The sequence below is a fragment of the Tubulanus polymorphus genome, chromosome 6, assembly GCF_964204645.1.
Source record: "Tubulanus polymorphus chromosome 6, tnTubPoly1.2, whole genome shotgun sequence".
In the NCBI taxonomy this organism is placed as follows: domain Eukaryota; kingdom Metazoa; phylum Nemertea; class Palaeonemertea; order Tubulaniformes; family Tubulanidae; genus Tubulanus; species Tubulanus polymorphus.
Genome location: NC_134030.1, coordinates 6781335 through 6806255, shown reverse-complemented (window position 1 = coordinate 6806255; position 24921 = coordinate 6781335). Strand labels below are relative to the sequence as shown.

The 24921-nt window shown below is 38.2% G+C and overlaps 1 protein-coding gene across 2 annotated transcripts; it reads right to left on the bottom strand.

Moving 5' to 3' along the window:
- Positions 1-11909: 11909 nt before the first annotated feature.
- On the bottom strand, positions 11910-17991 carry LOC141907905 (muscle-specific protein 20-like). 2 transcript variants are annotated; one of them, XM_074797662.1, is made up of 5 exons: positions 17833-17991; positions 13752-13882; positions 13490-13586; positions 13255-13392; positions 11910-13159 (listed from the first exon to the last, which is right to left on the bottom strand). In XM_074797662.1, exons 1-5 carry the CDS (start codon positions 17857-17859, stop codon positions 12509-12511), a joined length of 1044 nt encoding a protein of 347 aa, XP_074653763.1. In that variant the 5' UTR covers positions 17860-17991; the 3' UTR covers positions 11910-12508. The 2 variants fall into 2 exon arrangements, with proteins under 2 accessions (XP_074653763.1, XP_074653762.1); XM_074797661.1 differs by lacking the exon at positions 17833-17991 and adding an exon at positions 15685-15833.
- Positions 17992-24921: the final 6930 nt, after the last annotated feature.

Genomic DNA, 24921 nt, shown 5'->3' with positions numbered 1-24921 from the left:
ATGGTAGTATTTAATAAATGTTCTTTTAGACATGAAAGATTTAAATATGTGTTTATGGTTTTATTGTAAAGATTTTGAATTAGTGTTATCAGAGAAAATCAGAATTCGAATACTTATCCTGTTATCTTGCATTATTAGGGCTTTTGACTTAATCCCGCGTATATTTCCTGATATTCCATATTTATTATGTTGAGTAAATGTATGGCGATGGATTTTCACGAATTGGTACGAATTAGAAAGTATATGGACTTTCTTCAATATTACTGGAAAATTATGGTTATTATATATGCACATAAGACGACTTATCGACTTATTACATCATTCGTTTGGTTCGTGAAATTTCACCTTTGAGGACTTGTTTGTTCGCCATATCGAAGAAGTATACCTACACTCGACTCTAACGGTACCCACTAATTGAGTTGGGTACCATGTTAGACTGAGAGAAAACTTGTTACTATTGTCGAATTATTGGCGCTTTGTCAATACTTTTTCATAACGACTATCGATAATTCGAAAGTAAATCCATTCGTTTTAATAATCAAAACTACTGATGGGTTTGTGCAAACATTTTCGTAAACGATTTTTTCAGTAATCAATAAAACAAATCGTAAACGTGCTCGCATTGGTGTGACCGGTGAATGGTAGAACAGAACACGATGGTATTTATTGTCGCATCCCGCTTTATCCATGATTTGTCATTCACTTTTCTAACTACCTATTTTTCATGGTATGTTGTTGGCTTTCAAATGATGAATTCCGTTCGCCTTAGAATCGCCCGTAAAATGGTTATTTCATTTTACAAGCAAAAACTATTTTAAGAAAAAGAAATTTAATGTTGTTCCAGAAATTTAGTTTGGACGTTTCTATGTTTTCCCCTTAAATTAACTCGCAGAAGGTGTTCTATGATGACCTTACCGAATCCAGTGTCAAGTATATCATAGAGCCTGCTCCCGACATCGCGGGGGATCATCTGAAACTTTCGGAAATGGACGCCCATTGACTACGATTCAACTTCGCACATAACAGTACCGATACCTTTATCATCTGTGTGATATTAAGACAGACGGTGGCACTTTTCTTCAAGTTACAAAAATCGAATGCATCGCTCTTTTTCACCTCCCCAACTAAAATTAAACGCCGATTTAAAGCCCAATTTTCGAGAATATTCATCAATCCTTCAACTCGTTACAAAATGGATATAAAAACGATGATTTATCTGGACTGCACAACTCTACTGATTCGATTAAGACCTATTTGAGGTATGCACGTCGAAAATTAAGCGAAATATCCAAAAAGATAGTGGACAAACAAAAATGAATAGACTTAAGACAAGTAAGTTAAAACGCCATTCATGTCGTATTGAGATTACCAAGGCTATGGGCCTATTTACAAACCCGGAACCTCTAGTTTCGATATATACGTCCTTTTTGCGATGAATCAATCCCTTCGTCGATATCGTCGATACCCTCTGGTTCCGTGAATCGACGGCTTCTTTCAGCCTATTGTCAATAAAGTTTCCACTATTGCGATTAGATTGGGTCACTCCACGAAATAAGTTTTTCCTAAACGTTGTTATCCGTAGTTATCGGATTCAGCCCCCATCTGCGTTCGATCAACGAATTATACAATTGCCTTTGTTGAAATATTAGATTGCTGATATTATTTCCTATCGGTCTATTGACTATTTTCGAAATCCTATCCAGACGACGTCTTGAAATATATTCAGCGCTGGGGTATTAGGTAAACATTTACATAAACGATTTTTCTGCAAACGAACAATTTACACATGCTATAAAACGCGTGCTCGCAGCTAGTGTTTTATGCCAGTTTAACCGCGCACACGTAGGATTCGACACTCGCAGAAGATAGTTATAAATTTGTGAGTAGCCAAGTCATTTTATTTCTTAGAGAATTAACCTAGCTCTCAATTTGATTTGGTGACGTGGTCGGAGATCAGGACCCAGTTGTCTCGCAATGACTCCAGAATGTTCATACAAATCTACACTGTTCCATATTTGCATTGCATAATTCAATTTCGTCCAGCCCGCTGTTAGTGAAAGTTTTCTTTTAACGCCTTAAAAACTGTTAAAATAATGTTATGATAACCACCGTGTGAGTAGATGTGCACTGCGCCATTGATATTGGCGTTTCAAAATAACAATTGAGTGAATATTGTTTAAAAGAAAAGGTTCGGCTCAAAGGCATGAAAATTCATTACAAAGAAAATTAAGTCCGGATATAGCAGTATAAAGGGGGCGGTGAGTTTTAATGGCTGTCTACAATCCATCAAAATTCAGTACTACCTACAGAAAGCTTTTGATCCGCCGCAGCTGGTCCTTAGTAGATCTCTGCACCACGCGTTGAAGTAATGTAAATCACTTTTAGAATATTGCACATTTTGCTGAGAAATTATTGTGCCCATTTTCAAGTGAGAACGTCCCCTACAAAATCCTTGGTACGGGCATGAAATTGACGATCTATTTATTGCGTGCCCGTTTGTATTGCTCTTATTTAGATTTAGATTTAATTCGTCGTATATTTCAAACATATTACCGGACGTAGATTTAACACCCTTACAATTCGAAACAAAGCATATATGCGAAGGCACGTACGGTAGAAGCGACCGTAAGAATTCCGCCAATATCAAAGGAAAAATGTTGCCAAAAACCTGTGGAAACCTATTAACTCTATCCAAAATTATGCCTAAAACCTGTAGATAAATTTATTCTTTTGATCCACAACAAAAATAAACCATATAATCCTTTTAACTTTTATTATCAAATTTTCAAGTTGGTATTCTTGTTCATAGCAGATTACGACCGCAGAACGCATGATGGGGAAAATTGCTTCACTTATTTTGGTGGTTCTGGCGGCAGTCTTTATTTGGGAAACCTGTGGTGAGTGCATATTTACTTTTTATTGATTCTAAACAAAAATGAAACATTGCTAAAATATTGTTAGAATCCCATTCTACTATTCACTTACTTAAATTGGAATAAGAAATTTTTGGGGATGTAAGGTAAGTAGACGTGTATGTTTGTTAGATAAGGATTAGTGCATACGATTATTAATTAATGGCCTGCTTTCATTTGACAGGATTTGAGACATGGCAATTATATTAACTAAGACAGATATCTCCTTAATAAAATTGTTCCTCCGCTTTACTTATTAAGCTTCTCTGGAGCTTGTTCAATATGATAACCATTTCAACCAATACATTGTGAAACGTCCGAATTTGACATATCAGATTCACTTATTTCTCAAAATCGGTTACTTTTCCATCATCAAAGTCTTCGATTTCTGCTGGTGATGTATTGAATCCGGTGATTTGGTAATTTCAAATCAATTTTTCTAAACAAATGTCAGCTGGTCATTTAAGAACAATCCGCAATTTTGGTTCCGCACCATTTTCATAGCCATTCGTAAACACGCTAGTTCTCAGCCATTTCGACATATCATCCTCGAGCAAACATCCAGGTCTACCAACTGATACGATTATACTAGTGAATCGATATCATTGAAACGTTATCGCTACGATATCTCTCGTCGTTTTTACCTATCGGTGTCTTTCTTTACGATGTCTTTGAGGCTCGATAATCTTTTGTAGACGGTCGAGCCCTAGCTCATAGGATCCGGGATATAAAAAAGTATAGGCCTACTGAACTTAACTCAACAGTTGCCTTAATCTCGTATGATATGTATATATGCTTATTCCATCATCCCGCATCATTAACTCAACCCGCCTGATCCAGATCCAATTCCTCGGCTATTCTCTACACGGTACGATCCCGATCTGATCTCTCCGTACTCCTGACACGCTTTCCCTGGACTTAGCTTCGCTCTTACTCCGTCTTGTTCTATCTCCCGTCTAGTTCTCCTTCTCGTTTCGTCTCCCCGAATCTAATGAACTAACCATTTATCCCCAGAATATCACCCCAAGTCTCCATCCCTTTCCATTAGTAAATTACTAAATAATCTCCCCAACATTCAATACAATAATAACTTAGATACTCTAAAAAGCTCTACAAGCAGAGAGATCGCCACTCAGGACCATGGTTTTACCAATGTTTATATAATAATAAACCCAATGGATACTAACCATGAATTGGAACAATAAAGCCTAAAGATGCCAGTTTGAAGGGTCTTGAATGTCGATTTACACTAAATGTTACAAAAACAGCAGATGTTCTGCCTAAAGTTATATCGAAATACTTAACATACATCATTACTATTTAGCCAAAATACGCACAGTAGGTAAATCGTAACACAACATCGTTTTAGCTTCTAAAAAAGTATTTCAATTGTGGTTTATGAATAGTTAATCTTAAAAGTTAGGCAACAAATTTTCTGAGACACCCTGTGTATACTTCTTTTTCTATTCGAGGACATTTTATCTTTGGCTGAATAAGCTGAATATAACGCAGAATTTCTCTCGTTTATTCGTATATCTCACGCGGATATCGCGTATCTTCTCGACTCATCAAAAAAATCATTAATATGTTTTTCAGCATTGAGACTATATCGTATAAATAAACGTGAAACTTCATACGCTCTGGCCCAGGATTATTGTGAACGTTATGATATAGAGATAATGAATGAAACAATATACGAATTATTAACAAACGGAGATTTATTAACACTTGAGTGAGTATAAAGACAGTTCGCAGTCAACACGAAAACCCAAAAACTGGGTTTGATCGGTCGAAGTCTGTTGGCTGCGTAGTTATCTTTCAATACACGGCAATACGATTGAAAAAAGTCCTCGATATTTGATTTGATTACAGTAAAGGCAAGGACAAGTATTGGATCGACGACTACAACAACGATCCCGATGAGACAAGCGGGGAGCATTACGCCCTCTGTTTCAAGCCAGACCCTAACTTTGATTTCAAAGGAGGTAAGTGAATTATATATATATATATATATATATATATATATATATATATATATATATATATATATATATATATATATATATATATATATATATATATATATATATATATATATATATATATATATATATATATATATATATATATATATATATATATATATATATATATATATATATATATATATATATATATATATATATATTGGCTGATTATGATGATAGCGATGCAATTTCTCTTTACAGAAGCATTCGCAGGGAGAAGCAGCATGAATGGAAGGGCAAACAGTTAAATCTACACGATTATGCGTTATGCGCGTTTAGAAAATAAAAAATGATACGTTTCATAGTACCATGTTGGAAAATCCATATTTCTTCCTATCGTCATAGGGCCTACAGTCGGTCGAATCTTGATACATCCGGGGGTATTTCTTCCACCTCCCTTGTACATAACCTTGGTAGATAGATAGAATTGTGAATTAAAGTTCCTTTGTTAGAAAATAATTGCACGACACGTTCGCCACTCGTTCGTTATTCCGGGCGCACGCCTTCACGAACACCGTATCATCGCTTCGATTATGATACGATCAATCGTTAAGTGCGCCGGGAATGAATGCGCGGATCATGAGAATTCACGCCAAGTGAAACAGCTAACCGGTGAGACACTTCATAATTCGTAAGATGAATTAACAAAATAGGACAGGACTCTCACAAATTACCAGGCGGTCTTACGAGTAATGATAGGATAGAAAAATGAGGTGATTTACCGATTGCAGTTTAAGGTATCGGGGCAACAAACATGATCAATAATATCGGTAGGCCTTTGTCGATGTGCTATCTTGTCTTCCATATTAACGATATTCTAGATCTCTAGAAATTCAAAATTGAAATGCTTTAGTAACTGTACAAATTGAATATTGAAATAAGGTAGTATATGAACTACAATCAAATAGAAAATGAAAATATAAATCATATTTTTTATGTCAGAAAAACGAAAGATAGCTCTCAGCAACTTACCTAGCAACCAATTATTCCGAAACGTTGCCACGCAAACCGTTATCAGCCACACAAACGTCGTGATTCCAAAATGTAAGTTTATTCAGGATTATTGCGAAACGTGATAAAGTTACCGTAGTTGCTTGCAATCATACAGCGGAAGAATTATGTGTTAGGCAGTAGGCTATTATATTTATACAATAGGCCTAATTTTTCCTAATGGCTTTCTAAAATGATAAATCTTTTTCACCCATATGCGCTGCACACACAGACAGAAAGAAAGAAAAGCGATTGTTTAGAAATTTTTCGGGACAAGATTATCACCTGATTATGATAATGATGATGCAAGTTGATCAGACTACCGCAGAAAAAGAACTCGGACTTCCAGCAGGGTTCCAGAAGGTGTTGGAAAAACTCAGCCGAGCCGTTCTCAGGTCACAACCGGCAAATATTCTGACATTTGCGGCTAAATATCTAGATGTAGAAGTAATAAAACGGAATGAAGCTCTTACAGGTAAACAGATAACACGATTGTTAAAGCGAGAATCAACCGATTTAGCGTGTCCCTTTCGTATTTTACTATGAGTTAGACCTACAGAGAGCTGGGTGGAACTTCCATTCTAGCGACGCGATCCGCGATTCCGATTGTCACGTGGCAACAAAAAATGGCACCAAACAACGCAAAGATATTATTTAGGCTCTTCTGAAGTAGTAGAGACTTGAAGCTAAAAGACTCGGCTTAAAGCTTTAAAGACTCGGACAAGTTGCTATAATCTTGGTTGAAAATAACCAGCGGAAAAGAACCACTGTTACAATGAACTTTTAATAGCACTACGTATATGTCAGTTAATTAAAGAAATTTTATGATGCCTTCTTAAAAAATGATTTCAAAACATAAGATCGCGTCTCATTTCCATTTGGGTTCGAATCCCAGCATGTCAGAAGAAAATCGCGTCGCTCCCAGTCGCAAGAGCGTGTAGGTAGGTTGCAACTGGGAGAGATGGTCACGTCGCGTCGAAGTAAGTAAAACATTTTGCGACTTGTTGCGGCTGACGTCGCTAGCAGTCGCAAGGGAGTCGATGGGTCGGGTGTGACGGCCGGAGACAATCGCAACGAGTCGCAAAGCCGACCTACGCCCACCTATGTCTGTATCGATCACTTTGAATTGCTACTATAAATAAGAAATACCAGCGGTTCCTCATCATTCATCATTCCAGCGCAAGGTATTGAGTCATTTTCCGATTTCCCGCTGACACCTAAGAGCCAAAAACAAGTATACGACGCCGATGAGCAGGCGAAAGGCGTGGACTTGGCACCGGACACCCAGCCGAGTGTTCACGAACATATAAGTGACACACTTGTTGCTGCAGCGTCATCAATTGAGACAGGTAGAAAACACTTTGTTTAACCTCCCGTACACCAAGACACCTTTCAGTCTAATTTATAGTCGATACTTTTACATTCATTGATAGACGAACCATCGATACAAGAAATCGAAATCAAAGAAACGGCTGTTGCAGCTCCGACGACAGAGGACGATACAGATCTCCTCATCATAAAGGGGGTTGTCGTTGATTCAAAGGTTGTCTCGTCGGTTCCAGAAATCAAAAGTGAAACAGACGCTACTAAAGAATTACCAGAATCCGACCAGCATATGCAAGATACCGAAGCAACAGCAACCGAAAGTGAAGCAAAACGAGTCGAGTCGGAAGTACCATGTGAAGTTCAACCCAGTGTACCTGGCATCGAGCAGGGAGCACCTGCTGATGAGAATGGTGCGTCCCCGGTTGAACTACAAACTCAAATGGCCAACGATGAATTACTTGCTAAAACAGACGACGAATCCCCAGAATCGACACCAATTGAGCAGGGTGCGCCATTAGAGGAGCCCACACCATCTGCACCAGTCGAGCAGGTTAGTGAGACAGCACCAGTAGAGGAGGCTACTGAGGCAGCACCAGTCGAAGAGGTCACTGATGCAGCACCAGTCGATGAAGCTGCTGAAGCAGCACCAGCCGAGGAGGCTACTGAGGCAGCATCAGGCGATGAGGTCACTGAGACTGCTCCTGTCGAGGAGGTCACTGAAGAAGCACTAGGCGAGAAGGTCACTAAGGCAGCACCAGTCGATGAAGCTACTAAAGCAGCACCAGTTGAGGAGGTTACTGAGGCAGCACCAGTTGAGGAGGTTACTGAGGCAGCACCAGTTGAGGAGGTTACTGAGGCAGCACCAGTTGAGGAGGTTACTGAGGCAGCATCAGTTGACGAGGTTACTGAGACGGCACCAGGCGAGGAGGTTACTGAGACTGCACCAGCAGAGGATGTTACTGAGACAGCACTAGGCGAGGAGGCTACTGAGGCGGCACCAGGCGAGGAGGTTACTGAAACAGCACCAGTCGATCAGGTTACTGAGACAGCACCAGTCGAGGAGGTTACTGAAACTGCACCCGTCGAGGAGGTTACTGAAGCAGCACCAGGCGAGGAGGTTACTGAAACAGCACCAGTCGAGGAGGTTACTGAGGCAGCACCAGTCGAGGAGGTTACTGAGACAGCACCAGTCGAGGAGGTTACTGAGACAGCACCAGTCGAGGAGGTTACTGAGACAGCACCAGCCGAGGAGGTTACTGAGACTGCACCAGTCGAGGAGGTTACTGAGGCAGCACCAGTGGAGGATGTTACTGAGACAGCACCAGCCGAGGAGGTTACTGAGACTGCACCAGTCGAGGAGGTTACTGAGGCAGCACCAGTGGAGGATGTTACTGAGGCAGCACCAGGCGAGGAGGTTACTGAAACAGCACCAGTGGAGGAGGTTACTGAGACAGCACCAGTCGAGGAGGTTACTGAGACTGCACCAGGCGAGGAGGTTACTGAGACAGCACCAGTCGAGGAGGTAACTGAGACTGCACCAGTCGAGGAGGCTGCTGACACAACACCAACCGAGGAGGTTACTGAGACAGCACCAGTCGAGGAGGTCACTGAGGCAGCACCAGCAGAGGATGTTACTGAGACAGCACCAGCCGGTGAGGTTACTGAGACAGCGCCAGTTGAGGAGGTTACTGAGGCAGCACCAGCAGAGGATGTTACTGAGACAGCACCAGCCGATGAGGTTACTGAGACAGCACCAGTCGAGGAGGTTACTGAAACTGCACCCGTCGAGGAGGTTACTGAGGCAGCACCAGGTGAGGAGGTCACTGAGACAGCACCTGTCGAGAAGGTTGCTGAGATTGCACCAGTCGATGAGGTTACTGAGACAGCACCTGTCGAGGAGGTCACTGAGGCAGCACCAGTCGAGGAGGTCACTGAGACGGCACCAGTCGAGGGGGTCACTAAGACAGCACCAGTCGAGGAAGTTACTGATGCAGCACCAGGTGAAGAGGTCACTAAAACTGCACTAGTCGAGGAGGTTGCTGGTACGGTACCGGTCGAGGAGGTTACAGAGGCAGTACCAGTCGAAGAGATCACTGAAACAGCACCAGTTGAGGAGGTTACTGAAGCAACATCAGTCGCGGAGGTCACTGAAACAGCACCAGGTGAAGAGGTTATTGAGGCAACACCTGTCAAAGAGGTAAACGCTGAGGCACAAGCTGAAGAGGAGGTCGAACCAGCCGAAGAAACTCCGCCAACTGAGAAGACTGCAACAACCGAGGAGACTGTAGCAGCTGAGGAGTCTGTACCAACCGAGGAGACTGCAACGACCGCGGAAACTCCGACAGTACCAGCTGAAGACATTACTGTAACACCAAACGAAGACACAACCGAAAAACTAGTTGAAAATGCATCAGTGGCAATGGTTGTATCGGCAACCACTGAAGAAATAGTTGAATCCTCAACTGACGCAGCGGAGAAAGCTGTCGAATCCACAGTACATGTTGAATGAATGAGGTTGAAAGACTAACCATACTGTACTCAAACTTAGCGTCCCGTTTATAATCTTGTCCCCTCACTTGTGCGTATACATCATGCGATATTTGATAAATTATTGTGTCTATATAAATAATAATGAGATCGTTTATGTTTTCGTGTAATCTTTAAAGATGTTCTTATTCTTAACTGTAATTTTATTGATTTCTACTACATAAATCAGCTCTTATTGGTGGTCGTCATTTCAAATCCAGTCTTGTTTTTTTTCAAGAGACCAAGGATAATGATCATGGCCAGTTTATCTAAGGTTGTTGAATTAACCAGTGGATAACTGACATAGTCACCATTTGATTTGATTTGAACACTTTATTTTTCAAATATAATTTACAGCATAGTGTACAAAGCATAATACAAAATACAGTAAATTAGACCTGGAGGGGCCTGTAGAAACTAAGGAATAGTTTGTATAAAACAGGTCCCTCAAAAGAGAAAAGAAAAAAAGAGAAATGCAATAAAGAAAATAATATGCTCACAGTCAACCCTTAACACACAAAATGCAATCAAAGTAAACTATGATAACAGCTTGATTAAGATATAATCATTTAATAAGCCAGTTATTTTCTGAAATATTCCAAAAACAATAATTTTAGTTCGAATAACTGTATGATAAAATCAAGCACAAAGTTGCTTTCTATAATTTCTTAGGAACAGTTTAGAATTTTCTATGTTTTTTAGATTTTCACTGATGTTATTCCAAAGTAAAGGGCCGGATACTTTTACTGAAAATTTTCTTCTTAGACTATTGAAAGAAAGTGTTTGTAAATCTTGACGTCGCCGAGTATTGTGACTGTGGATTTGAAAATTTTGGTTCCAATAATTTTCGAATGATTTCGGTAATTCGGAGTGGACAGATCTGTAGATAAAAGTACCTAGCTGAAGTTTATTAATATCTTTGAGCTTGAGGATATCAAAAGCTTTGAATAAAGGGTCAGTGTGCGCCAAATAATAGGAATTAGAAATTAGCCTGATAGCTCTTTTTTGCAATACAATTAATGGCTGAAGTTTATTTTCAAAATTTCGTCCCCAAACTAAGTTACAATACTGGAGGTAAGGATCAATAAGCGACAAATAAAGGGTACGAAGAGAACTCACTGGCAGCTTATGTCTTACTCTATTTATTATACCAATGCTTCGAGAAACTTTTTTTTCAACTGATTTTATTTGATCGTCCCAGGTTAAATTTCTGTCAATAAAAACTCCAAGAAAATTTGTGACATTGACTTGTTTGATCTCTATATTGTTAATTGATATTCTCAAGTTATGTTTCAATAGTTTACCGAACACCATAAATGACGTCTTCTTTACATTTAATGACAGCTTGTTTGTTTGAAACCAGGTATACAATTTTGATAATTCAATGTTTACTGTACGTACTAATCTGTCTAAATTAATGTCACTATAAAAGGCATTTGTGTCATCGGCAAACAATATAAGTTTTAACACATTAGAAAATTTAATACAGTCGTTTACATATAATAAAAAAAGCAAGGGACCTAAAATTGAGCCTTGGGGTACTCCAGTTTTAACGGTACATAACGAGGATTTATAATTTTGAATTTGAACAAATTGTTTTCTATTCTTCAAATAGTCTTCAAACCAGTTGTTAGAGATGCCTCTTATTCCAGGGTCAGCTTTATTACCAACCTATGAGCAAATGAACATCCCAACTGGCAGTCAACAAACAAAAACACCCCAACTGGCAGTCAATTACGGACAAAATTAGAGCAGCCGATTGAGTCTTTTAGCATTAGTGTATGAAAGATCTGCTAACGTCGAGCATAGCGGCAGCATCCATGTGTGTAGTGAGGCAATCATCGGAGTCGGTTCATAGAACTATTTGGACTTGATTTTTAAAGCATTATTTTGAAATTTTTCTACGTGTATTTTGATAATTCTAGTTTGCTTGGTAGATTAAAGACATTGCTTAAAAACGAAGCCCGACGAAAGCTTCACGAAGAAATGCAGGTTTTGGAAGTTGTTTATATCTCAGTCATTTCATTTTACAATTTCTTTTTACTATAAAATTATAAATTATATATTTGTAAAGAGCAGAATCCAAAATTCACAGCCTTCCTTTCGAGAGAGAAACATCGCAACACGATTTTTTGCAAAGAGAACGTTTTATTCAGTACATTAACAATAAAGCTTCTATTTTGAACGTTTTGCATAGAGATTCTGATGACTCCGCATTACGCACGTAGATAAGAGGTCATGCAAAATGAAGCATAAGACGTCAAAGTCAACTTATTTTCATTACGATTTGTTCAAATAGATATTTTTCTGTACTTCAGCACATAATAAAATGCCGTTTGATGTGAAAAAAAGTTTTTGATACATCCACTGTGCAAAGTAGATTCTTCTTACATCGGTTGTTAACACAGTAGATAACATGACTGATCGTAAGTTCTGCAGTTACAAAATATCTGATATTCTAAAACCTTTTAGATTGTTTTGAATTTACAATAAATTTCATATGACAACTAGTTTTCCCCTTTTTCACCTTCTGTGAATACATAGACAAAAAGAAATGAAATAGTTTATTTGTAGTAGTTTAAAATCAATATCATCGTCATTACCGTCAGAAACGTCACTATTTTGATAGTCGAAACGAAAAGAGAAATCATTGAAGATCGTTTATCGAAAGATCATATATCATTATAAGATCTGCGACGGTGGACGCGCGATGCACAGACGACGGATTTAATCAACAATATGTCGAGTGTTCCCGATGTTCATGCCGGATTGGTTGGCTCCCTGGTTCGTGCCCATTTGCAGACCGATTACACCTTGACCTTCTCGCGATGCACCGTCTACCTTGATGTCAGAAATGTGTCTCGTAGCTCCAATGCTCATGCCGGATTGGCTAGCGCCTTTGTTTGAACCAGCTTGGAGACCGATGACTCCTTGACCTTCAGCTGACATGCTATCGACCTTGATATCAGAAATATGCCTCGTAGCTCCAATGCTCATGCCGGATTGGCTAGCGCCTTTGTTAGAACCAGCTTGGAGACCGATGACTCCTTGACCTTCAGCTGACATGCTATCGACCTTGATATCAGAAATATGCCTTGTAGCCCCAAGACTCATGCCCGATTGGCTAGCACCTTTGTTTGAGCCAGCCTGAAGCCCAATGACGCCCTGGCCTTCTTTGGACATATCGTCCACCTTGATATCAGAGATGTGCCTGGTAGCACCCATACCCATACCCTTCTGCGAGGCGCACTTGTTTGTACCAGCTTGCAGACCAATGATACCTTGTCCGGCCTTCAGTTGTGCGTCAGAGAATTCGCGGAAGTTTTTCTCGGTTGGTTTCGGACCGATTGTCATTCCGTTGAAACCATGTCGTTGCGCCTATATTGAACAAAATGAATAAAACATATCTCTGATTATAGAAAATGATGTGGAAGCAAATTGAATTGGATAATGGAATTGTTACAACTACTCACTTCTGAGCCTAATTGAAGAATGGAATTTAACACTTGGGTCATGTTACGTCCTTCGTATAAATCGACTGTTTGGAAAAGGCCGGTTTTTGGTACTCCGTAAAACTCGATGGCTTTCAAGAAGTTATTGATATTTTCCATCTAGAAATACATAAATGATATACAGAGGAACAATGATGTGTCTTTTTTCATATCAGATTTACGATCTTTAAATGAACGAAGTCAGTTGAAAACTGACCTTTTTGAAAGGTGCATCGGATTCGTTGAGTTTGAATTTGAAGTTGGCTGCCTTGGCCGGAAGTTGCGGTGTCCCTTCGAAGATACGTTTTACCAGTCTACAAATAATCCAAGAAATACATAACTTATGGCATTCTGAATTAATTACACTTCCAATTCATTCAATGATTTCGTAACGTTATTTTATAAATTTATAGTTTGAAGATTTCAAAAAACTCCCAAAGATTCCATAGACAAACGTTTTAATTTTCTAATCGACTTACTTCACTAAAATCTGCCCATTTAACAGCTGATTTTTCATTTCGGTCATGCCGGGCTTGAGTTCAATACTGAGCAGATTTTGAACCCAGTCGATGACATCGCGCTCGTGGTTCGGGTCATATTTTGATGCCAACTGAAAAATACCATAATCCGCGAATCAAGAATAGTTTTATATACACAAGTAAGATATACACTTGCATAAATTACGTTACATTTACGAACTGACATTAGAATTGACACCGAAACGTGTCAAGTTAAATATGACACATGAATGTCGAAAGTATTGATACGTAGGTTGATAGTAAATTCAATTGGATTCTTTAGCGAATCGATCCATTTATCCCGAGTCGTCAGGAACACAAGTCACCGATGATTAAAATTCTTCCAATTTCGGACTAAATGATTTTGTAACTGACTATGCAAGGCTACACTTGTGGTCATCCAGCCAGCCAATGCTGAACTCCTAATAAAGCCTTTAGTACAAGATGTTGACATCACAGATGGTATGTAGCTAAAATGGTAGACCCTTACATCACACAAGGAGTATACATACTTATCAATATCATTCGCAATATTAGATTCTGAATACCATTAGATTTTGTTTTCGTGGTGTCTATTACACTAGTCGTGTTAGTTAATTATTAGTTTCAGAAGCGCTATACACAGCCACTAAAATACATTTTTATGAAATAATTAATGTATACAGTACATGCGTCACGTTTAAAAAGAAAATTCATATGGAGTCTCAACTTCAGATACAAAAAAATGCACACATTAAAAGAAAATATTAAGAACGCTATACATGGAAGAAAGTTAATAGAATAGCTCGAATTTGCCTCTCTGACTGCGCCATAAACTTCGGTTCTAACTGTTGTCGGTCTCAACACTATAGCACGGAGAAAACGTGTTTGCTGGTTCGTATTTCTAAAACATTGGGCTGAATAAAGGATGCATTCTACAAAGTATTTGCCCACCTTGAGCCTCGGATGAATCCACTATTTGCCGCACGCCTGTAAGAAGTATTTTTATATAGTTCAGTGAAAGTTTTACGATGCGACTAAGAAAATGGTTGGTATAGCCTGCTATAAAATAGCAGTTTTCTGCGCTACAACACCTGCCATATACCACGAACATATCTATTCGACGGTAACACCTGATAAAAACCTAGCCTGCCAGATATATTTAAATCTCAGTATTCTGAGGAGGTAAATCACTCGCGGAACCATCGAGAATTTCTTTTTTCGCATCTCCAATAGAAGTTGGGTGTTAACGATAATAGAATAACAATTCGGCAACCGTTTCGTATAAGCAGGGAGAATTTAACTGTATCTTCTAGTTTGGGGCGTAGCGGGGAGGTCACGTGCCCTCGGCGGAGAGTTCCGTTATTTTGGGTCGCCAAACTTTCCTTTGATATCAATACATATACAAGCTTTTATAAAGCTAGGAGACCCATCTCACTTGCTCTTTTGCCGTCGCGATTGGTTGGCTTTCCACCTACTGACTTTTAAGTAGAATATAGCCATCGAATATAAGAAAAAGTTCAACGATATAAAACTATATATGAATACATGTAGCGTTTTTTGGAGACCGAATAAGACATCCTCATACATATTGGATGAACGTCGCGAATCTTAAGTTCTACAAGAGAAAGACACTACGGAAGAGTTCGTTGTCGTCGATGTAAAAGGAAGCACCTGATAAAATACCGGTCTATACGTTTCCCACAGAGCACATAACATAAACACAAATATTGTTTCGAGGAAGAGGAAATATTTCGAGTTACTATATTTAGAGTTTGTTTATAAGGTGGTCACGTGTGATTAGCGCTAGCCTATGAGGAGGCGTGAAAGAGAAAATTCACCACAGGGTCCACACTGAAAACACTGAACGACAAGAAACTCACTGCATCACGACAAAACGACGGCCTTTACTTACGTAGAACATGCGATCCTTGAGTACTTGATGGATGTCCACCATTTTTTATCTTTGCTTAAATCCTGCAAGTTTACAAGCGTTTTAAAATGATATTATATGCATATACTACACTCACGCACTACATAACGAGATATGTTTTTCCATCATCTACGCGATGATCTCAACATCGCTGCAGAGTTCTCCCAGGTATAGATAGTCTGTGTATATATGTCTCCGAAAATAGAATAGAACTGTGGTTCTGCCGACACCTGATATCCTGCCTTAGAACTATTCCGCGCTTCCAAGTTTTATTTCACGTCGCTCGGCGCCGAATAATATTGTTCTCAATTTATTCCTTAATAAACTATTTGTAAAAAGTATTTCTATATCGCAGGCGTGCTCTCGTTATGTGTAGATCTTGCAATAGCCCCAACCCGATCTATGTGATAAAGAGGGGCACCTTCCTTCGCTTCTAGATCGTGAAAACGTTGTTCCTTTCTCGCTGATTATAAATATTTGTTTCGGAGTACATCACCGGGTTTTCGTCTGATGGTTATTCGCGCGCGTGTGTTCCCTTTGCGAATCTCCTTGCTAACGCTCCATTGCGTTACCATTAATAAGCATGCATACGCCTATCTTGAAATATAAAAATATACAACCACGCGAATAAAAAAACATTGATTCGGTTTCTTTACTTTATGCTTTTACATGACGTCATAAAAATTTCTCGCCTTTTTCAACATAATGATTTAAGTCCGATGGATTGAAGTTCTTTCCTTAAATGACAGGTGCCCTTCCATAAATGCATTTCTTACAGTAATGCTGAATAATTGGGCTAATCGATAGTCTCAGGTAATAGATCTATAGTATAAAGTTTAACTTTAACTGGCCGATGCTCAAGAAATTGAACCCAGATACATAATATATATATTACCAAAAATGCATAAAGATGTATTTTTTTGTATTTTTGATATTACGTAGTTCATCAATATAGCGCAGCAAAATTACTTCCTCGTAAAAGAATCTGTTTAAACCTTTTGATTCGATACTCAGGTACAAATTTTGATTTTTTCTTTAGAATTGTAATGTTGATACGATTGCGACCGAGCTGTATTTCATATCCTTTATCTTATCTCGAATTTTACATTTTTACAGCCTGTATCTATCCCCACAGTACAGCAGCAGACACTGCGCATTCCACGCTCAATCAGGCCTACGCAAATGTTTTAAGTTTCGTAAAGGTATGAACGCCATTTCCTATTAAATAGACAGCTAAAATTAGAGTCGATATTGCCGCAGGATTGCTGCATCGTCTACAAGAAAATATTGGGTGGAATTCCTCTGCTAAGACGTGAATGCTGCTGTTTTCCCCCAGACAGAAATGTTTTCCCGCCGTGTATACATTTTCTAAGTTTTGCTACACATTTTAACAAGTACACACATTTTCCGAACAACATGAGCGGAAGGTTCGTGTAAGGTGTTATAATGTAGACGACACGATGAATCAAATTTTTTATTTTCACCGCATTGCATGCGATTGTCGTTGCCCGATTCGAGTTACAGCTTACTTATTTTCAATGCAAGTGCATCAATTCTTAGATAAGCGCATTAAAAATTATATCTCCACATTTACTTCTGACTTATATCTTATATTTCATTTTCGTATTATGTTATTTAAGTTACGTTCCCGTACGTGTAAGAGATCGAAAGAAATTAGCATCATAATTTCACTCATTATCTAAAACTACAGTAGTCCCCGGTATACTTTTTTTCGATGAGATTTTTGCAGGCAGAAAATATCCAGTAACGTTATCCAGTAACATTACGTAATTTTGTATCTCCACGTTTGTCTACGACTAAAAGCATCATATGTTAACATCTATTTATCAATGCTATGTTAAAATTATCATATAAAAAGAAGCGGTTAGTAATAGAGTTATGCACAGAAATCATAGTTAGTAGCGAAACTACAGTTTGTAGACTATTTAGTCGTGAAGGATAAATTCCGAATAAACATAGATCTGAATTTTGAGTTAAAAAAGTAAATCCGATTGACAATTTTCAATCTACAGCCGGTATTTATCCTTCAAATGAAAATGCTAACTATTTATTCAATTATCAAAAATATAGATTAATAGTCGATATGTTTTCTAATATACGTAGACTTACAGCAGAATTAGCTGCGTGCGTCGACATTTTTCAAATGTTTAAATCCGAACAGCCGAGAAGGTAAAAGACACGTACGTATCCTTGCAGTGAGAACAAACTGAGACTGAAAACAACCTCGGACAAACTCTACTTCACCGCTCTATAGATAAATATAGCCACCTACACTAACAGCAAGGTGCCCTCGACATGATGCATTGCGCATCAGGAGATAGAGAGAGCCCCTATCTCGTTACTGACGGATCGTCATCTGATTGGCCAAATATCTTGTTTTAAAAGTTTTGTGTTGCATAACATTTTTTCTCAATATTTTTCTCCACAAGTTATTGGATTTGGTAAAATAGACATATCGCAGGCAATAAATTTGTATCTCTCAAAAATCCGAGAATAAATCGCTCGGGAAACTTCTATTCAGCGTCTCGTGATATTTCTTCCAAAACTCAATTGTGATTTTGAAATATTTGGCCAACGTGTCTTAGCCAGAAAAAAAATAGCGCAGTTGACAGCGGGTGTCTTTTGTACGTAGCTTGCGTTACCCAGGGGGAACCACCCTGAAACAAATAAGGATTTCGGGGCGCATGATCTCTCGGACGATTTATAGGTTTCTACGGCGTGAACTTTGGAAGGATGGAGGAGGTAAAGCTATGTTGATAATTTCAACTAAACCGACAGTTGCGTTCAGATTTCCAGACCAAACAGAGAAATTCCTGCGAGAGTAGAATTGTTACACACCTGGTGTATAAACATTCGTTACTTATAGATGTGATTAATAGACGCTTCAGTTGAAATAGTAATCGATGTTTTTACACAAGTCAAAGACGGCGGTTTGATAAAACGCGCTAATTTCTTGAATGGAGTGTAGTATCATCGGACGGACTAACCTAATCATCAGCTCTTCGTCTATTGACTAATAGTTAATTAGCTATAAGCTTAAAGCCTAATACACACGGCATCGAAAAAAGCGAGCAAAAGAAGCGACACAAGAGAATGCTATTCTGGTGAAACAGCGAAACAAGTTTCGCGAATCAAGGTTCCAGTTCTGCGAAACATGTTTCTCTGAAGTCTAGTGAGGCGCACTTTACCGTGTGTATTGGATTCGAAAAGTTAAATTGGCTAGCATGGATCCATGGATCCACATTTCATCGCAGAATAATTTGAATGAAAGTAACAAAATCATTGCAATTCTGGAGAATCCTGTGGAATCTAAATATATCACGCTGAAACCGCCTATTTATGTAGAGATATTCTCGGTTAGCACAATAATTGTTAAGCATAGTTGAATAGTTCATAAAGATGCAGATAATGTCTGGAATGTTTCCAGGAATTCTTAAGTACTTGATGTTACCTGTATTTTTACACCTGAAATAATGTTGCTGGTTTCTACCTCTTGTTAACGTATGTTATAACGATGAATTATGCATAGGTATGTTTAGCTTGATTTGAATATTTTCGTACGATCGGTCACAATATTACGCCGCATTTTAGAGAAACTTTGTTATGAATGATGTTTCTCTGCAGCATAAAATGTATGAATGGTCCACGACCTTCCCATGTTAGATAACAGCCAATAAATTTTGGTGTTATTAGAACTATTAAATTACTTTTGATTTTAAATCATCTTTTTTTCGCCAACAAAACTGTTCCCCCATGTCACTTATCAATTATTATATCTACTTCCGTTTTTTTTGTACAGCATACAAAGTTAAGCCTAAAATAAGTTCGAGAACGTCGGGTGCGTGTAGAATCTGTAGGTATAGTACTGGAAAACATATTAGCTGCTTAACACTTACGTGTATCGAAATCATCAAGTTATGCGGGTGTATTTATACATTGAGACGTAAGAACGTACACGGGTTTGACAAAATGCGTGATTCGATATTAAAAACATGAAATTAAGTTTGTTATGTACTCCAGGACAATGGGTTTGTCGTTTAAACATCAAAACCGTTGAAACTACAAAAAAAGCGTACAGAATTTTAACTAACCTTGCCGTGTAGTCCATTTACATGTGCCATGTCCTAATAGTATTTCAATGGCCGAATGACATTTTTCATGAAAAATAACGATACGTAGGTTATGCGGATAAGCTGACGTTTCAATATAGATAACCGAACGTATTTCAAGCATAGCAATAAATGTGCTATAGGTATGTTTTGACAAGGGTTTTGTTTTTTTATCTTTCATCTTCTCTTGGTTCTCGGTTGGGTAAGAGTTGCGGTTTGAGGCTAAGACGGGGGATGCAAGGTTTGCATATGTAGGAACATCGATATCATCAGAAGCTTCCAAGGATTATGTACGGAATACGTAAAAGCTCACTTTATGAGATGGCAATTGACTGCCAATAAACTGCTGTAAACTATTGCCAACTCGAAGTGATTTTCATTTGTTTCTACTATCTCCAGCGGATCCCGGCGGTAAAGTTATACCACTAGGATAATATCACTATACAATTTTCTCGTAGCTTTTGTTGTTTTTTTACGAGAGAAAATTCAAATTCAAGAGAATTCAAGCCAGTTAGTTTGATTAGGAATACATTTGCTATACCTGTCTTGTAGCGATATATTTATCTGCTGATTCATCCTTTTTTCCGTTAAATGAGAATTCTTTCATACCTTCCACATCACCTAAAGTTCGATATCTACCCAGACCCTTTTCCATGCAGGGAAATGTTGGGCGATTATTTTTACTGGCGGATATATACTCAATTCTAATCCCTGGAGGCTGTTCCGCGGTCGCTTAGCTAAACTTCACTTTGACAAGCTACGTACATGTACTATATCAATATCATAAGAGTAAATTATAAAGCGACGATTGCAAAATCGTAAAAGTTTTTTTAAATCTAACCAAAGACTTTACCCGATGAAGAATATCGAATGAGTTCCGAAGATATACAGGGTTTTGTTTTTCATTAGAATTGTCTGCTATTGTTTGCATCTCGGGGATGGAACATTCAAGACTTATACTGCTACTCGAGGAATTCATTCCCGCGTTGTTTCTAGAAAGATATAAAGTAGACCTGCCACGCAAAAATGTCGGGGGTTCTCGCCAGAAACGTTTGGCCTTGAGAGAGAAATACATTATTTGAAAAACTAAGCGATGGGTTGAGCAACTTCGAAGAACAAGACCAGAACGTTCTAAACGCCGGCGAAGTTTCTTTTTAACATTACTAAAAGTTTTGCGCCTAAGAATAAATAAAAGCGATGGTCGTTTTTTTGTTATCATCGTGTCTACGAAAACAAAATAAAAACTCGAGCATATCTAATCTAGAGCTGTATACGAGCGTCTGATTTCTATGGCGATCTATTTTTTGACGCGCTCCAAGTCGATCATGCAGGTGATTGAAACGATACTCGTGTAAATATGTAGTATAAATCTACTAAACTTTGAATGAATGAACTACTATACTACGTGCGTTGAAAAAATACTCACTCGTTTATGTAAAGCACTGTCCATGCCATAGTTCATAGTTCGGTTGGACATTTTTGATGAATAATGTAGATTGGATAATGATGATAAAAGGTGAATATGTGAATGTCGGGAATGAATCTGATGAAATGTTCACGGCTTTCTTCCTTCTGCAGCTGTGGTTTATGTTCGGCCGAGTGGAATTGAATAATGTTAATGATGATGATGGTTAGAAATATACAGATCTGCCCCTCCCGGTATCCCACCCTCGTACATAAACCACAATTAAATATCGCCAGACGTGATTGATCGAGGCCATTGGCGGGTAATTCGTTTTCCGAGCGTATTTATGAAATCGTAGAGAACTTATAACTACTCATATAACTACTATCATTATTTTTTTCATTATACTTCTCATCATTATGAACAAATTCAGCCGTCCCCAGAGCTATAAGTCACGTAAAGGCATAGAAAAATATCGGTGGTGTTCATTTGTTTTGGTTTGAATTGTGTTAAACTTAATCATTAATTATTTCTACACAATGACGAAGTTTAAGTGTAAATTCGTTCTCGGAATAGAATTGGCGATTCGATTAAGTACGGGTACGTATAGTGGAACTCATGCATATACGAAGTATCCCAGCTTTACCCTCTCTATCTCTCGTATAACATTCTAGCTCTTTTCTTGCCTAATATGCGCCAGGTAATCTTTCCTCCGCTTACGATGACTAGTCGGATAAATTTAGCCCTCAATTCCGAAGCCTCTCAGCGCGTCGATGGTAGGTAGGTGGTAGGTGGTAAAACCGAGAACTTCCACCTCATACCGATTTCCCCTGGTATGAAATGGATTCACCACTGTAGACAGTGTAGAAGAAAGAATCTATCAGAGTTGAACATCTGATATGATACACAATTGAATTACTACGAAACTCCTAAATCATTTCGTTTTACAAGTTTTCGAATGGATACAGACAGATACAGACAGTTTTTCTTAAGGAATATATGTAGCAACTTCCGATTAGGTTTATGTAATAGGGGACTATAAAACTAATCAGTAACCAATTAGTACTCAATCCCGCAAAATCCCACACAAATTTTTTTTGTTTGAAGTGAATCCCAAGACATTGACATTGGCATTTGCTCATTTGCTCTCGTAATAAACTCGTGAATAAATCAGCCATTCATCATATATGCAGCAATTGCATAATTCAGTCAGAAAAAGACATTTTATCGAATACAAACATTTATACGTTTAGTTCATTCTATGAATAAAATATCATTGAAGACAGAAATATCATAGAGCGAATCGAGGTTCCCCCGGTCCACGCAGACGTGTGTGACGTATGACACGGGATGAGATACGTCATGCAATTACAGTGTCAGACTGTAACTGCTACTATCAGATGAAAAACAGACACGAGATTGAAGATCAGACCAGGTAAGTAAATCTGTCACTGTTTTTATGTGTGTCTTCTTGGTAAAAGTGATATTTGTTAATCGCTTTTAATCGATTTAGTTCTTTCTGAACATTGAATATTCTTTTGACCGATTACTGTATTTTCAATTGCAATTTCACAACACCTTTCAGTGTAGATTGAACCTCGCTTTTACTTAAACCTAGCTTTATACTACATGTATAACTTTACGTATCTATTGTCATTGTACCGTATAGAACAACGTTTAGAAAGTTCATTTTACTTACTAGGATCATAATATGTGCGGAAACGTGAATACCCGTACCCGCGTCATATTCCGAGATGTCGACATTACGTTCGTGACAATTTGTAGAGACCGGAAATATTTTTGAAATCATATGAATTTCGCTTGCTCGGATTCATCCTACATCACTTCCTTATTTAGCCTGTTTATGCTATTATCGAAATGAAATCGCACATCGGAAGTTTTGATAATTTGAGTGGTTTATTATTATCTTTGTTGACGTCGATTTTGTAATACATTTAGACGCATATTGCGTTAATGTTTATCATGATACTTTAAGTGAAATTATACCTTTTCATAGGTCCTAGCTTTATGAGCCTTTATATAGGTGATATTAGATGATTTCTGCACAAAAACTCTTATAACATTGAAATTCACAACGCAATTCGGCTCATAATAGATAATAATATACTGAATGATGTTTCCGGGTGTAACTTTTATTAAACACGAAACTGAAAAAAACCATAAAGAATATAAATTCATAGTTTCTTCATATCGACAGCTTAAGCTTTCATTTCTTATTGTGTTGATTAACGATTATAAAATGTTCGATGAAGTTGCAAATTGTGGAACCTTCTCAATTAATTAGATCGTGTTTCACTGCAATGTTTTCATTTTGCCTCCACCTGTTAACACGATTCATTACAGTGACTGATCTCCGAATATGAATAACAGCAAGTCTCAGTTCAAAGTGTCAATCATATTGTTTAGCTAATCATTTACAATGTTCTCGAAAAGACGTCAACGGATTCACGTTTGGTCTTTGATTTTTTGTATAGACATTGCTTGAAGCCGTTGTTGATTTTGGAGAAGGGCGCGATACCTTTAATCGCGATGCTTCCATTCTGCATAAGAAAACTGAGCTCAGCGCTGGGCCTATTTAGAAATGTTTATTACATGAATGGTTTCACTTTATTGTCAAAGAACATAACACGATGTCATGATTCATTGACGACAGACGGGCAGTTGGGGTTCTCCATATTATGTCGGTTGAAATCTGTTGAAAAATAATCAAATGATAACTTACTACAACAAAACGGAAAATGGAATAAGTTACTACTTGAATAGACAAACGGTATTCAAGACGAGGTATTCAGTCACCGTACTAATCGAGCATCCCGATCTTTATTTCAAGATACGCATTAATTTTAGGACGTAGCCGTCGTCTCGCAAAATGCAGCGCAAAGGATCTATACCTGATGGACATTTTATGCATAATGTATAGTTACCAACTTCTTATTGTACTAATAGGGAAGGTTTGATAAATCGAACAGCTTCCGGTCAAATATAAGCTGGTTTAGAACGGAAAGTATAACGCGGAAAATTAAAAGACGAGATTCGAATCGACTGAGAAAATGATCTAAAATGCAAACGAAAGAATTTCGCCGACATCCAACCTCACGCTATTTATTTGTTGAGAATGTCGTCCGCGGCGTTTTGAAATATAATTAATCAAGTCTCCATTTGATCCGTCGGTTCTGATAAAGCAGATAAGCTCTTCAAAAAGGAAGATAACTTTTCGCACTAATTGAATAAAGAAAAATATCGCGCGTTCTGACAAAAATTAATCCATCCATAATAAATCCATTGAGATACGTGGTTCTTTCGAGCCTCACGAAGATATCGGGCTGATTGTTCACGCTGGTTAATTTCGGAACTCACACATTGAGATCGTGCGGTAAAGTCTCCTGTTTGAAATTATGAATATGTCCCGGTAATATCAGAATAGATGATTCGGTTCAGAGTTTAGGCTTCATTTTGATACCGAAATATTCTTGCGTAAACTGATCAAGTTGTAATCGAGAAATCAAATCGAACTAAATGCAGCATCAATTTTACGCACTGTCTTCCTGCAGGCAATTTTACCAGTGGTCGTTTAAATGTCAAATCCGCAGATTTCAAACAAACAATTTCCACGATGAATTTGACGTTAGATTTATATTCGAGGTGCACACTGGTCACGTGGGG

Excerpts from the sequence above, each read along its gene's own strand:
- LOC141907905 (XM_074797661.1), bottom strand. The coding sequence starts at position 15,726 with ATGGTGGACATCCATCAAGTACTCAAGGATCGCATGTTCTAC. Across the intron at positions 13,883-15,684 it reads TCAAGGATCGCATGTTCTAC|TTGGCATCAAAATATGACCC; the intron begins GTAAGTAAAGGC and ends GGTATTTTTCAG. Across the intron at positions 13,393-13,489 it reads CCGATGCACCTTTCAAAAAG|ATGGAAAATATCAATAACTT; the intron begins GTCAGTTTTCAA and ends ATGTATTTCTAG.